The sequence below is a fragment of the Mobula hypostoma genome, chromosome 6 (assembly GCF_963921235.1).
Source record: "Mobula hypostoma chromosome 6, sMobHyp1.1, whole genome shotgun sequence".
Classification (NCBI taxonomy): Eukaryota; Metazoa; Chordata; class Chondrichthyes; order Myliobatiformes; family Myliobatidae; genus Mobula; species Mobula hypostoma.
In genome coordinates this window covers 137020257-137035971 of record NC_086102.1, presented here as the reverse complement: position 1 = coordinate 137035971, position 15715 = coordinate 137020257, and the positions used below count along the sequence as shown (strand labels likewise).

Genomic DNA, 15715 nt, shown 5'->3' with positions numbered 1-15715 from the left:
TAACTAGGTAACCTGTCTGGACACACCCCTCTGCTGACTGCTCCTGTGGCTCCTCCCACAGATCCCTGAATAAAGGCGTTTGTGCCATTGCTCCTCCTCTCAGTCCAGGACAGATACTCAGCATGGTGGAGGTCACGTTTTACTGCTAACAAAAGCCTTTCAGTACTTACTCAACTTCCAAGCTTTTGGAGTTATTGATAGTGCATCACTACCTCCCCTCTTTATTTCCAGCCCAGATGAGAGACTTAAACCAAAATCTTGCCTGTCCATTTCCCACCATAGATCCTGCCTGACTTGCAGAGTTTCTCCAATGCCTTTGTATGGTAGTCTAGATTTCTACCATCCGCAGTCTACTGTGTCTCCAAAATTACATTAGAGCACATTACAGGCCTTCTGGCCCACAATGTTGAGTTAACCCTTTTAATTTCTTTATTTTCTGCCTTCTATATTTCAATCATCCAATCACACAAACTCTCCCAACTGCTCAGAAAACTCATTTACCTCTAATAATGTCATCAATATCACTGTAAACGTTGGTAGAACATGAAAAACATACAAGACTTCTCTCAACATACTTTGGATTTATCACTAAGGTTTCTTGTAACAGTGTGCTGGTATTTCCAGCATATTCCTGGTACACTGTAGGTAAATCATCAGGGAATTTAGTGCAAGTGTTAATTGAATTTGTACAAGTTTGAGAAGATTGTTTCTTCACCTCTGTAAATTTATTATTTCATATTCCAAGGAATGCAACATGAACTGACTCAATTTCCCACCAAACCTAAACATGATGACGATACTAGGAGGAAGCTTGCCCATAATTAGACCCACCTCTCATCTGGTTCCGGTGCCCACGGTCAGCAAGCAATGCAAACACGAGCTAGTGTTTGAATGTGGTGGAGGTGCAGGATATAAAGACTGAAGGCAGCGTGGTAAAGGCAGATCGAGAGAGAGAGAAGCAGTTCCTTCACTGTGAGAAACTAGCTGATTCCACACAAACCAGAATGAAAACTTTCCTGCTTGCCATTGCTGCAGTGCAGATCCTCTACTGCTCAGGTAAGTACTGGGGAGAGTGGGAAATCAGAGAGCAGAAAGTTGTTGGTACTGAGCTTCAAGCAACGACATTTCACCCAGGTGTGAGAAGAATTCACAGAGGTTTGTTCGAATGCATATTGTATGACTTCCCCTCTCTCTCTACAGGAGTGCCAAGCACCAAGGAAGCTCTGAGAGCCTCAGTGATAAAGCTGAATGAAATCACCGAGATCACCAACCTCTGTGGTATCTCCAGGAGAGGCGTGACAAATGTAAGTGTGCCTTTGGCTGATTGTGTTTCACAAACTATTGATGTGTCTGAGTGCAGGGTAACTGTCTACTTAAACTTACCCTAAGAGTAGTTTAACACCAAAAAACAAATCAAAGGAGAGATGATGTTTGTGATAGAGAGAGTAAGTTGCAACATTATGGGGATTTGACGAGAGGGAGAGTGGGATTGATGGGATGGGTCAGCTGGGAGCCAGTATATGCCTGAAGGGCTGAGTGGCCTCAAGCTGCATAATTCAATGTATGAGATAAATGTTAAGATAAGATGGAATCTAAGTCTTCAACGGGAGCTGAATATTATATTGTGTACAGAGTGGTCAGCTTTTTAACTCTCCATCAGTGTTTGAGTTGTGCAACTTTGATTGGACCAAAGCTTTGGAATTAAGTTTGGAAGTTCAGCCAATCTTTGATTTTGAAGTCACTGAAAGTTTCCCAAATTTGTTAGTTAATTTCCTCCAATAATTATGGATTCATGAAAATTGAGTATCCCTATTGTGATGGTTTAAGTGACAGTTTTACCACTGGGCAAAGTCATCCTCCTGTTCATTTTGGTTGACTGCTCAGACGCTACCACTGTAACCATTTGCTGGAATTAAAGCCTCTGTAACTCTGAGTTTTATCAGACCAGTGGAAAAACACCAGAAGTAATAATTCACCAATTATCCTTTTCCCTTTCTTAAGACATATCGTACGGGTAAACTGTCCTACAGTGTGGATTTAACATTCTCCGTGAAAGAAACTGTCTGCTCCAAGAATTCTGGACAGGAATTTGATGATCCCAGTTGCTCTTTCCGCCATAAAAACATTGCGGTGAGTCCAGAGTTATATCTTAGATCATGCAAGTCCGTGTATGTATTAGCAACAAAATACAAACTTTAATTACAACCTGTTTGATAGAAATGGCCATACATATGTGGTTATATCAAAGTAAAGGCTAAGAATTAAGTTAGAGCATAATCATTTTGATTTTGTGTCTTGCTTGGAATCATAAATAATTTCCTTACATTCTGCTTCATTCTAACAGGAGAAAGGGTTCTGCAAAAGCCATGTGGAATTTTTTGCTGATAAGGTAGCTGACGTTGATGTGGAGTGTGACGGTCTGACGACGGTTGACAGCGAGAGTGACTCAACAGAATCAAATGAAAACAGTATCGAGGTAACTGCATTCATACAATTCAGGGCAATGGAATTTCTAACAGAAGATTGTTTACTGAAGATTTCATTGTTTATGTATGCTGAAGATCTGAAAATAAGTATCTTTATCTTACAGGCACAAAGCAAATCAAAAGAAAAATCATTTGAGGAAACCTCAGATGTGAGTATTAATCAGTAATTTATCAGATTTTTTTTGTTGTCTGATGTGTAGGGAGGGAATCCTAATATTAGATTTCAGTGCATGATGGGTTTGTTCTCTACTGAAGATGAGCTGAGCATCAGCAGAACAGGACTACAGGAGAAGTGTCTGACAAACTCTCATCACTGAGATTCATGAAGTACCAATCCTTCCATGGATTCAATAAAACAGATGGCAATGATGCCTACAGCAACTGTTATAGGAATATCCATTCATTCTGCTCCTGACATTTTTTTTGTACATCAGTGTAGTATAGAGATAATTTTTATTGAAGCTTCTGCAATCTAACACTAATTCATTGAATTATCATTCAGAAATGTTAGGATTAATAACTCTCCGTTGATAATTCAACATTCTGGTCTATTATTTGTTTTAGATTTACTAAATATACCTTGTACTAATGATATACATGTACATGTTTTTATACAGGTGAAAAGCAGTTCAGAGGAAACTTCACTGGAAATATCTTCAAACGTAAGTTTAATTTGGGATTTGATATCCGGTTTCTCAATAAGATATGAAACCTAGATTGATCTGTCAGAATAGAGTCTGAGGATCTTACTTCATTCTAGGCCTGTTCTAGACAATGGGTGAAAGAGGACAGCGAGGATATTGAATATTAGCTTCTACCTCAAAGCAATTTTCCTGTCGTAACACTGTAAGCCCTGATTCCCTTAAAATCGAACAATTCATCAACCCTGTTTTGGATGAACTTGCGAATGAGGCTCCCCAGCTTTCCAGGGTAGAGAATTCCAAAGATTCACCATCTGAGTTTCACCTCATTCCTCATTGACCAAGCTCTTATTTTGAGACTGTAAGCCAAGTCTCAACTCCTTGGATTGGTGAAAACCCTTTCCCTGATAAGTATTCAAGACCTCTCATAATTTTGCTCATGGTATCACCTCTCATTCTTCCAATCTGGAGTGAGTAGAGTCTATCGCACTTAATCTCTCCTCATGTGGCAGATGTACCTTCATGGGTAGTATACTTGTAGAACTTTGCTGTATCCTCTGTCTCAAACATATCTTTCTTCAGATAAGTCGACCAAAACCATACAATCCTCACCAGGGTTCGATACAATTGTAGTATTCTTCTTTTCAAGTCCTCTTGCAATAAAGATAATTTGCCTTCCCAATGGCCTGCTGCATTTTCTGCTGAAATGCCCAGAGTGAACAAAGACTGAATTATATTTCAATATTTAATACTTGTGCAAACTGGGAATTTTTCAGTTTATATATTTTCAAAATTCCTCACTGTCTTGTACTAAACAAATTAATATTATTTCCGTACAGGAAAAAGACAAATCAACAGAGTCATCTCTTGAGGATTCAGCTGATGTGAGTATAAATGGAAAAAAAATTGATGATCTTTTTGATCTCGACGCTAAGTAAATATGTTAAACATATTGCATTCAACTATGTCAGAGTAGAGGAGAAAGGGCCACTTAGACCATAAAATATAAGATATAGGAGCAGAATAAGACCATTTGGCCATCAAGTCTGCACCGCTCTCTTTAGGTCAGTCTATTGAGATAGGTATTGCGATGTTTGATTCCTGAGGGGAAGTTTGACTGAGGGGCTCCAAAACAGAAAGTGAGTTTGCTTCCTCTCAAGGATAAAGCGAGCTGGATAGCAACAAGATTGGGTGCTAGACATGAGGGCAATGTCTGTAACACTCACCAATTAAAGAGACCAAGTGAAGGTGCAGAGCAGGTTCAATACAACAATACCAATTAATTGGGTGAGAGTGACATTTTCCCCAAATTATCTAGAGACCCGTCACACCTCACATTATGTGATATGATTATTTTTGCAAAATTTAGTTGTTCTGGTGAGCATTTCTCCACTGCGGTAATAAATAAATAAAGGGGATATATCTAGGTTTATAAATAATTAAATCTTTAAAGGGCTTGTTCTCAGGTTACTTCACAAACTTTCATAAATTAACATGCTGAGCATATAAATTTTGATCTTTTCATGCAGGTAGAGAGCAAGTCAAATGAGACATCAGTCGAGGAGTCTTCTGATGTAAGTCTAATCTTGGAATTTTCATCTATTGATTTTCAACCATAATATACCGATGAAAACTAATCTGGGTAAACATAATTTAATGACTACCTGGAGAAGGGAGAGGATGGCATATTAATGCACAAATTCTCTGTGCATGTCCTGGAGATGCCCATCATTAGCCTGAGTTTGAGTTTGTTCTTCACGAAATTTTGAAATAGAATTTGGAAGGACACTCTCTCCTGCAGACAATCATAGCCTGTGGATTGATATTTCTGGTAGTTTCATGAAAGGAGGATCCCCTCATTTAAATCACTATAACTATTGGCCCTGAGTATAGAAGTGTATGGTGCAGGGAGATGCCAGCACTGAGGCTTTCCACCGGTCCGGTCAACCATGGAGGTGGTGTCCCAGCTGTCTATGTGGCACACAAGCCAGGGCAGTATGATATGGAGAGCAAGCTGTTGTCCATGTCGTAGGCTCACCCTGTCCACATAGCTGATGAGTCCAAAGGACGACGGAGACTGATACAGTTTGGCACCAGTGGTGTTGCAGGAGTTGCCAGTCAGCTTTGAACTCAACATAGGACTGCCTTAGGGACTGCAGATCCAGAGCTTTCCTTGTGGTTTATTCTGAAAGCCATTCCCATGGGTGGCTGTAGACGCAAAGCAGTGGAGGTTTGAGATCGGAGTATTCATTCTCCAAGATGAACTGCTAACCACAGCTGATGAGCCCCATGTGCCTGAAGCGACTAGTTTTAAAGCGCCAGTAAACCATCTTTGCCCCTCCTCCTTTCAGTAGAAACAGTTCCATTGGCTTAGTAGCTAAGGTACATGTGAAGGCCTGGAGCTGGGTTTGGTTGTCAAGAGGTTATTTGAAATATATGCTATTGGGAGCATTTAATAGGTAGTGGGAGCCTATCCCAACTACAGCCCCCGCCTATAACAACCTTAAGCACCCAATGTCAGCACAGTCGAGAACAAATGAAGTAATCAATCACCCCTCTTAAATTAATAGAATCATCGAGCTATACAATGCAGGTGCTGGTCCTTGGTCCAATTCATCTGTGCTGAACAAGTTTCCTACATTTGGCCCATATCTCTTAAATATCGTTTTTTTATCTATGGACTGTCCAAATGCATTTTAAATCTCACATTTCTACTGGCCGTTCATGCCATTAAACCACCATCTCTGTTTGAAAAAGTTGCTCCTCACCTCACTTTTGAATCTTCCCCTTGCACTTTAAATCTATGTTCTCTCACTTTAGACTCCTCTACCCTATTTGCCTTATCTATTCCTCTCCAAGTTTTATTAACCACTATTACATCTTCACCTACTTTCTTGCACTTCAGGGAATCAACTCCTCACCTATCCAGCCTTTTCTGACACAACAAACCCTCCAGTCTTGGTAATATCTTCACAATTCTTGTTTGCATCTTCTTCAACATAATGACATTCTTTGCAATTGATTTCATTATGTTAATATTTTGCCGAGATTCAGATTGATTGTAAAGTTTTTGATGTGGATCTATCACTGATGTGCAAATCTGATTTTATCTTGTAAAACAGATGAAAAGCAAGTCAACAGAATTATCATCGGAGGAGCCTTCAAATGTAAGTATAAACTGAAGCTTTGTGTCTGATATGATCATCATTAAAACTAATGAGAAAACATTGACATCAGAGTGAGTTCAGTCCAGCTGAAGATTACAAATCTGCTCATCTTCCCATTCCAGGAACAAAATGAGGACTTGAGATCCCATCACTAACCATGAAAGAAACTCCACAAAGTCTGAACTCACTGTGAACACAAGAAGACCTCATTCAGAATACACAAGATGTTAATAATTGTACTGTACTTACTGATTACAAGACTGAGGGGCCTGGAGCTCCTGACTGAAGATTTTATTGTAACTGGGACACTAGATTGTTTGTAAATGTTCTGTCCTTTGTTGCATATTATTGTTTAATGTATTGTGGATCAAAATAAAGTAATAAATACTGTATTGTATATTTACAGAATTGTATCTGGAAGTTGTTTTGTTTGTCCCTGACCTAAGGTAGTTCATCCAGTTATTATGCTCATGTTCATCTGTCTCTTGCTGATAGTGTCTGGTAGGACCTCCTGACGTGGGATCTCCTGTTATCTTGCTTAATTTGCTGTCTTAATATTGACAGCAGGCGCTGAATGAGATGCTGTGCATCCTGGACTGCTTATTCCAATTGCAGCAAGCTTGAAATCTTTGGATTGTTTAATTTTGTCTTTTTAAAATTTTGTTTAAAATCTCCAAAAGTTACATTTTGAAGGACCTTGGGGCCATTGAGACATTTTAGACATAATTAGGACCGAGGTATCAATAAGGTGAACATCTGCCTTATTGCAGCAGCTCTAATATTTATAAACACAAGAAAATCTGCAGATGCTGGAAATCGAAGCAACGCACACAAAATGCTGAGGAACTCAGCAGGCCAGGCAGCATCTATGGAGACCAATAAACTCTTGGTGTTTCGGGCCGGGACCCTTTTTCTGGACTGAAAAGGAAGTGGGAAAATGCCAGAATAACAGCTGGGGAGGGAGGAATGAGGTGATAGGTTAAAGCAGGTGGGTTGGAAAGAGAAGGACTGGAAAGGAACAAATCTGATAGTAGAGGAGAATGGACCATAGGGGTAAGGGAAGGCAGAGGAGACTAGGGGTAGAGTGTAATGTGTAATAGGCAGGTTAGAAGAGGTATGAGGCCAAAGTTGGCAATTGAAAGAAAGTGAAGGTGGAGGGAAATTTTTTTCTCTCTTATTCAATGGGTAAATATCCAAAATTGTCCTGATGTGTATACGTCTTCAGGATCCCGTACCTCTTCCCCAATTTCAGTAACTAAAGGACTGCATGAGTCAGATGTTTAGGGTCTTTTTGAAGGATGCTACCTTCTTGAGGCCCTGCCTCTTGAAGATGTCCTTGGCAGTGTGAGGGGTGTTCCTGTGATGGAGCTTTCTGGGTCTACAACTCTCTGCAGCCTCTTTCAATCTTGTGCCTTGGAACCTTCATACCAGGTGCCAATGCAACCATTTTGAAAGCTCGTGACTCCACATCTGTAGAAATTCACAAGAATCTTTGATGACATACCAAATCTTCTTAAACTACTAATGAATTAGAGCTGCTGGTGTGCCTTCTTTGTGTAACACCCAGGGAAAGGTTTCACTACTAAAGTCAAGGTCTTTCTCTAGAAGCAGTTCTTGGCTTATGGGTAGAGATTATGGGTGCTTTGTAATGTGAGCTGGGTCCTTTGTTCATCGGGAGATGCAGAGAGAAAACACTGGAGAGAACCGATCGTAGGATTCAACCCAGTGGGGGGTCCATGATTTGCTGGAGCAAGGAGCCAATTTCGACTGCGGGTGGGTGAATATTTCTGACCTTTGGGAGAGTTAAGCTGAAGGCACACACTCAGTGATTCAGGACCAGCTTCTTCCTCTCTGCCATCCAATTCCTAAATGGACATTAAATCTTTGGATACTACCTCACTTTTTTAAATATGCAGTATTTCTGTTTTTGCACTTTTTTAAAATCTATTCAATATATGTAATTGATTTACTTGTCTATTTATTATTATTATTATTATTATTATTATTATTTTTATTTATTTTTTTCTCTGCTAGATTATGTATTGCATTGAACTGCTGTTGCTAAGTTAACAAATTTCACGTCACATGCTGGTGATAATAAACCTGATTCTGATTCTTGTGCACATTTAACTGTTTAATTATAATGGGCCCTTTTTGTTTTTTTTCTTTCTTTTCTTAACTAACCCTTTAGTTAAGATCATAAATATAATTCCTTTAATTGTATGCTGTGTGCTGTCTGTTATTTCTTGGTACTGAGTTGTAACAGGGTAGCAAATTACACAGCATCCACACAAACCAGCATTTGGGATGGGATAGCAGTCTCAATCTTGTAGGTTTGTTGGGAGAGGAGTGTGTATTCCCTAGACTCACACAGGCAAGGAAACCAGTAAGGTTTCAATTGTAATTGCATTGAAGTGCTGGGACCAAGATAGATCCTTCGAGCTGTTGACACTCAGGAACTTACTGCTCACCTTTTCCAACACTAACCTCTCAGTGAGGACTGGTGTGTATTCCCCTTCTGAAGTTAACTATCAGTACCTTGATCTTGATGACTCTGAATGAGAGTATGTTGTTGCCGCATCATTTAACGATCTGATCTATCTCAGAGTCATTGAGTCATAGAAAAGAAAAGCACAGAAACAGGCCCTTCAACCTATCTAAACCGTATCGAACCATTTAAAGTGCCTACTCCCATCGACCAGCATCTGGACCACAGTCCTCCAAACCCCTACCTATCCAAACTTCACTCGAATGTTGAAGTTGAACTTGCATGCTTCATTTGTACTGGAAGCTCAGTCCACACTTTCATGACCCTCTGAGTGAAAAAGTTTCCCACATGTTCGCCTTAAACATTTCACCTTTCACCCTTAACCCATAACCTTTGGTTGTTGTCAGTGGAAAAAGCCTGCTTGCACTTACCCTCTTGATACCCCTCATAATTTTGTACACCTCCATCAAATCTCCTCTCAATCTTCTACATGCCAGGGAATAAAGCCCTAATGTATTCAATCTTTCCTTATAGCTCAGGTCTTCCAGAACCAGCAATATCCTTGTAACTTTTCTCTGTACTCTTTCAACCTTATTTACATCTTTCCTGTGGGTAGATGACAAAAACTGCATACATTACTACAAATACAGCCTCACTAATGTCTTATACAACTTCAACATAACATCCCATCTCCTTTACTCAATACTTTGATTTATGAAAACCATTGTGCCAAAAGCTTTCTTTATGACCCTATGCACCTGTAACGATACTTTCAATGAATTATGGACCTGTATTCCTAGATCCCATCGTTCTACCGCACACCTCAGTGCCCTACCATTCACTGTATAAGACCTACCCTGGTTGGTCCTACCAAAGTGCAACATCTCACACTTGTCGATCTCACTTCTATAGACTCAGTGTCCATCTCCTGATTAAATATTGATGCAAAAAATTTATATAGGATCTCCCCACCTCTTGTGGCTCCACTCATGAATTACCATTCTGACTTTCCAATTTCGTCCCTTGTAAATCCTTTTGCTCTTAACATATCTGTGGAATCCCTTAGGATTCTCCTTCACCTTGTTAGCTAGGGCAACTTCATGCCTTCTTTGAGCCCTTCTGATTTCTTTCTTAAATGTTCTCTTCCATTTCTTATACCCCATTAGTACCCCATTTGTTCCTACCTGCCTACACCTGCTATGCACCTCCTTTTCTCATGTGGTGTCCTGGATAACGGTGAGAAGAAATCGAGGCCGGCCATTGTATGAGAAGAGACCATTGTATGTGTAGATTTGTACAGACTTTGGGGAACACCACTGCAAATGTCTGTCTACCAAAAAAAACTCTGCTCCTCCTGACTCTGCTCCTGTCCTTACTCAGGCTCTGCTACTTTCATTCCATTTGCTTTAGTTCTGATGACAAGCTTGTTTTGACTGCTTTATCAAGCACTCATCAAAAGTTCATTGAAGCACCTCCAGCACATTTTTTGATGAAAAATCTCAATCACTGATCAATGGTAATTTGCTTCTCACAATCAATGCAGACTGCTTTACTTATCCATCCAAATGATGAATAATCTTGCAGAACACACATTAATAGCTGGCGGAACTCATCTATGCAGGTGTTTACCTGGAAAGCATCTGTTTCCTTCTGTCATGTTGGTACTCAAAGGTGCCAGAATCAAGTGATTAAGTGACACAGATCGGGAAAAGCAATCTGTGAAATTTTTAAATGCAGAAGAGATGTTTTGTCTTGTCTCAGGTATAGAAAATGTCTAGAGTGATTTGAATAGGGTTCATTGCTAATTAAAACAATGTGCCAATATGATTGAAAGAGAAGAGTTCACTTCATGAAGATATAAAAGCATGAGGTAAAGTATGGCCATTGTGGAGTCAAGAGACAATTTCTCAAACGTGCTGGAACCTGAAACTGCCTTGCTGGAAGGCAGGATCTGATTGAGCAACTTACAGTTTTATGAAGGATGCAGATGGATTTCACTGATGTTGTTACATAAAGGTGTCAAAATCAAGTGACTAGTTGGCACAGAACAGCCACAGTGTTACTGAATATTCAAGGCCCATTCAGAATCAGATTTATTATCACTGATATAGGTTATGAAATTTGTTGTTTTGTGGCAGCAGTACAGAACAATACATAAAATATTACTATAAATTACAGTAGAAAATATAAAAAAGTAAATACGTAGTTCAAAAAGAGTGCAAAAAGTGGGGCAGCGTTTATGGGTTCATGATCCATTCTGAAATCTGATGGCTGAGAGAACAAAGCTGTAGATGCCATCCTGTTGAAGCATTGTCTTTTGGTATGTCCTTGATGGTGGGAAGGCTGTTAGCCATGATGGAGATATAGATGGTGATGCTCTCCCTTTCCACTACTCGATAAGGACTGGGATGTGTTCTCCCAACTTCCCCTTCCTGAAATCCACAGTAAATTCCTTGGTCTTGCTGACACTGAGTGCATAGTTTTTGTTGTGACACCACCCAACTAGCTGCTGTCTCACTGTTGTATGCCTCTTTGTCGCCATCTGAGATTCTGCCAACAGCAGTTGTGTCATTGGTGAATTTATAGATGGCATTCTGGGTTCCCCCAGATCCAATCCACCTTGTAACGCATAAAGGGTAAACTTGCTCATACTTAGTTTCCTCTGCAAATGCCAATCACCAAACCTTTCTTGGCATTCCATCCTCCTTTGAAAGCAGAGTCTGCAGCACTTCATACGGCTGCATTATTGACAGAAACTTTGCTTCAATGAGCAACATGAAAATGGAACACCAGCCACAACTAATGAATTTTGTCATGTAAAGGGTTAACTTAAGTGTACTACCCGGTGAAAACTGGAGATAAATGGACTTCTCACAAGATAATAGGATTCAAATCTTCCTGCTTTTACAGAAGCCTGAAGGCATACACATACACTCAGCTATTCAGGAATAACTTCTTCTCCTCTGCCATCCAATTTCTAAATGGATATTAAAATGGATACTTTATATATATATATATATATATATATATATATATATATATATATATATATACACACACACACATACATATATATATGTGTGTGTGTGTGTGTGTGTATGTATATATATATATATATATTAAAAGGAACAATTTTTTCCTCTATATTTATTTATCATGTATTGCCTTGTACTGCTGCCGTACAGTTAACAAATTTAGGATGTATGCCGGTTATATTAAATCTGATTCTGATTCTTTTAAAACATTTTGCAAGTCTTTATGTTGAAAAGGCGTGAGCCTGGTTCTGTTAAACAATGATTGATAATTAATGCAATTGTTGACACGATTCCCCAGCAAGTGTTGACTTGTTAACGTTTCTTGAACTGTTTACCTCCACAAATTAATTTTCTGTTTTCTCTTTCACTCTCCCTGTCCCCTCCCACATGAACTCTGATGTCAGCATACAGCCCAGGAGCCAGAAACCCTGACCACAGAGTTACAAAGTACACATGGACTAAGATGTTAACTGTCCTGTGCTATCACCAGTGGGATCATCAGCTGATCTGCCACCTGTCTTCAGAAGTTTCGGCCCGCTTATGACCAAGACTCCCTCGAGGTGGTGGGCCAGCAGTGCTAAAGCACCATCTCCCACTGGTGAGTTTAAAAACTTGGCATCTGCCTCTATCAGATTTGTTGGTCACTTCCATCCGACAGACAGTCTGCTCTTCAGGTGTCTATGCAACTACTGAAAGGTTTGCAAGATATGTATACATTGTCTGACTATCTGCCCCTCTGGACATACTTGGTCCACACCCATGCTGATCCTTTCTCTGCTGCCTCAGCTACAGCCCTGCTGGTTGACTTGATCTCTCTTCTAGTGAAGCCAAGGTCACGCAACCACTTCTGGAGAGTGAACGCAATAAACCCACGGCAGCCTACTTTGAATGGATAGCATGAGACCTTCCACCCTCTGTCTCTGCACTCTGATCTTAACTCTGCATATTTGGTTAACTTGCGCTCATGGGCTTCATCGATGTTGTCTTCCCAGAGGACTGTGAGTTCACCAATAACCGCTTCTCTACTGCTGTCAGATCATATGATTATATCTGGACGCAATGTTGTGAAAGCTATTTGCTCCGGGAAACTGCCTTTCCCGTCCAGGTCAGCCTTGACACACCAATCATTGGCTGAAGAAAGTATGCTTGATCGTGAGCCTGTGCTGTACACCCTTGACTTGGAGCCCTCTTTCACAAATGATATACAATGTTCTGTGCAGCATGGGGCATGAGATAAGTTGTGCTGCAGTACTCTCTGCTCAACCGCTTCTGTTACAACTTTGAGAAGTTGTTATGTCTTCAAGTGTACATGCCGCTGGAAAGGTTGACTCTGCATGCACTCAAGATATGTTGATTTCATGACTACTGTCAACAACTCCCAGTCCAAAACAAAGCCCTGGGCGTAGTACCCATGCTTGAAGTGATAAACAGCTTCTGTTATCAGGAACAAATTGCAGAAAAATCCTTACAATGGGCGTGATCCTTTTTTATTCAGACATGACTGCAGTAATGCTACAATAATATGAATTCAATGTCTGTCGAGGTTTGAGCAAATGTTCCGCACATTGTGGATCAATGCATGACCACGGTCAAAACTGTCCCAAAGGCCTGTGATTCAAATCTCTGAGCATTAACACCGGCTAAATGAAAACACAGGGCCATCAACGTTTCTGCATTATTGCTATTGTTGACACAAACTGAGTTGAACAGAACGACACATTCTGATATCGCTTTCTCAGAGACTGCACTGGGGCTTTTCAGCATCTTGTTTGCCTTCTCCAGTGTGAATGCTTCAGTTTCTGGGTGCTGGATTACTCATAATCCTTGATTACTGTTTATCTGCACATTCGTTAATTTATTTATCAACAAACTGGATTCTTGAGAGTGAAATGGGGAATTTATCCCACACAAACTTGGCCGGTAGATAAAGAGACCATCAGTTCATGAGCTTCCCACAAAACCATGTTGGACGTGGCCAACGTGTGCACACTGTCCCTACATCAGTTAATTGGTACACCCACACACGGCACAGTGGATCATCTCAACAGTCAGTGCTGCTCAGAAATACTCAATTGTGTGAAATCACCATTCTGTTTACAAATCAGATTAACCAAACACTGACATGTTTGCTCCAAGTTTAACCCATTGAAAACGGAAGAGTTAAGGTTAGTGTTACTGGAATGATGCCTGGAAAATTAAAATCAGAGTCAGAAACAGATATATCAGATTTAAGTGTGCCTCAGGGATCTGTTCTGGGACCCCTACTCTTTGTGATTTTTATAAATGACCTGGATGAGGAAGTGGAGGGATGGGTAAATTTTCTGATGACACAAAGGTTGGGGGTGTTGCGGATAGTGTGGAGGGCTGTCAGAGGTTACAACAGGACATTGATAGGATGCAAAACTGGGCTGAGAGTAGCAGATGGAGTTCAACCCAGATAAGTGTGAGGTGGTTCATCTTGGTAGGTCAAAAATGATGGCAGAATATAGCAGTGTGGAGGATCAGAGGGATCTTGGGGTCCAAGTCCGTAGGACACTCAAAGCTGCTATGCAGGTTGACTCTGCATTGGCCTTCATCAATCGTGGGACTGAGTTCAAGAGCCGAGAGGTAATGTTGCAGCTATATAGGACCCTGGTCAGATCCTACTTGGCGTACTGTGCTCAATTCTGGTCGCCTCACTACAGGAAGGATGTGGAAACCATAGAAAGGGGTGCAGAGGAGATTTACAAGGATGTTTCTGAATTGGGGAGCATGATTTACGAGAATAGGTTGAGTGAACTTGGCCTTTTCTCCTTGGAGCTACGGAGGATGAGAGGTGACCTGATAGAGGTGTACAAGATAATGAGAGACATTGATCGTGTGGATACTCAGAGGCTTTTCCCTAGGGCTGAAATGGCTAGCATGAGAGGGTATAGTTTTAAGGTGCTTGGAAGTAGGTACAGAGGAGATGTCAGGGTTAGCTTTTTAACGCAGAGAGCGGTAAGTGTGTGGAATGGGCTGCCGGTGGCGGCGGAAATGATAGGGTCTTTTAAGAGACTCCTGGATGGCTACATGGAGCTTCGAAAAATAGAGGGCTATGGGTAAAGCATAGGTAGTTCTAAGGTAGGGACATGTTCAGCATAGCTTTGTGGGTCGAAGGGCCTGTATTGTGCTGTATGTTTTCTATGTTCTATGCTAACAACACTGGCATATATTGTGAAATTCGTTAACTTTTTGGCAGCAGTACAATGAATTTTATGACAAATAAATATGGGGGAAAACTGAGTTACTTTAAGGATCTATATGTACATTAACTAGTTATATTAAAATAAGTGGTGCCAAATAACAGAAATAAAAAAGTGGTGAGGCAGTGTTCATGGGCTCAATGTCCATTTAGAAAATGGATGGCCGAGGGGAAGAAGAGAGAAAAGAACTGTTCCTGAAATCTTGTCAGGGCTGAGAGATGTGCAGAGCGCCCCAAACCAAATCTGAGCAGAATGTTACTGAATGCCCCTACGTAGGGACTTTGGTGGTGATGGAGAGGAATGATTTTGCTTCAGGTCAGTAGCCTTCTCTCAGATATCACCCTTGATGTTGCCTACCAGTTGATGACCAGGTAAGTGCCACATCCGTGATGACAAGAAATGGTCTCACCAGCAATAAGCCTGTTGAACTAGCCACGTGTCACTGCCTCCTGTAGTGTCCTGCGGTGGGCTCTGCTGGTACCAAGAAATTGATCTGCCAGAGAAGGAGAAAGGGCACTGAACCCACAGCCAGTGGCTAGGATGGAATTACTGGCATGCTAGGAATGATATAAAAAAACTGCAGTTAGGAAATTTGAGATTTCAAGACAATTTTTATTGGTGCAGAGAAGAATTATTTTAATAGGAAGTTATTACAAAAATTCAGAAATTTGTTG

The 15715-nt window shown here is 40.6% G+C and overlaps 1 protein-coding gene across 1 annotated transcript; it reads left to right on the top strand.

Annotated features, from left to right (window-relative positions):
- The first annotated feature begins 1004 nt into the window (after positions 1–1004).
- LOC134347648 (secreted phosphoprotein 24-like) lies at positions 1005–6552 on the top strand. Its single transcript, XM_063050021.1, has 10 exons — positions 1005–1056; positions 1201–1304; positions 2002–2130; positions 2345–2476; positions 2591–2635; positions 3104–3148; positions 3967–4011; positions 4657–4701; positions 6250–6294; positions 6417–6552. Exons 1-10 carry the CDS (start codon positions 1005–1007, stop codon positions 6447–6449), a joined length of 675 nt encoding a protein of 224 aa, XP_062906091.1. The 3' UTR covers positions 6450–6552.
- The last annotated feature ends 9163 nt before the right edge of the window (positions 6553–15715 follow it).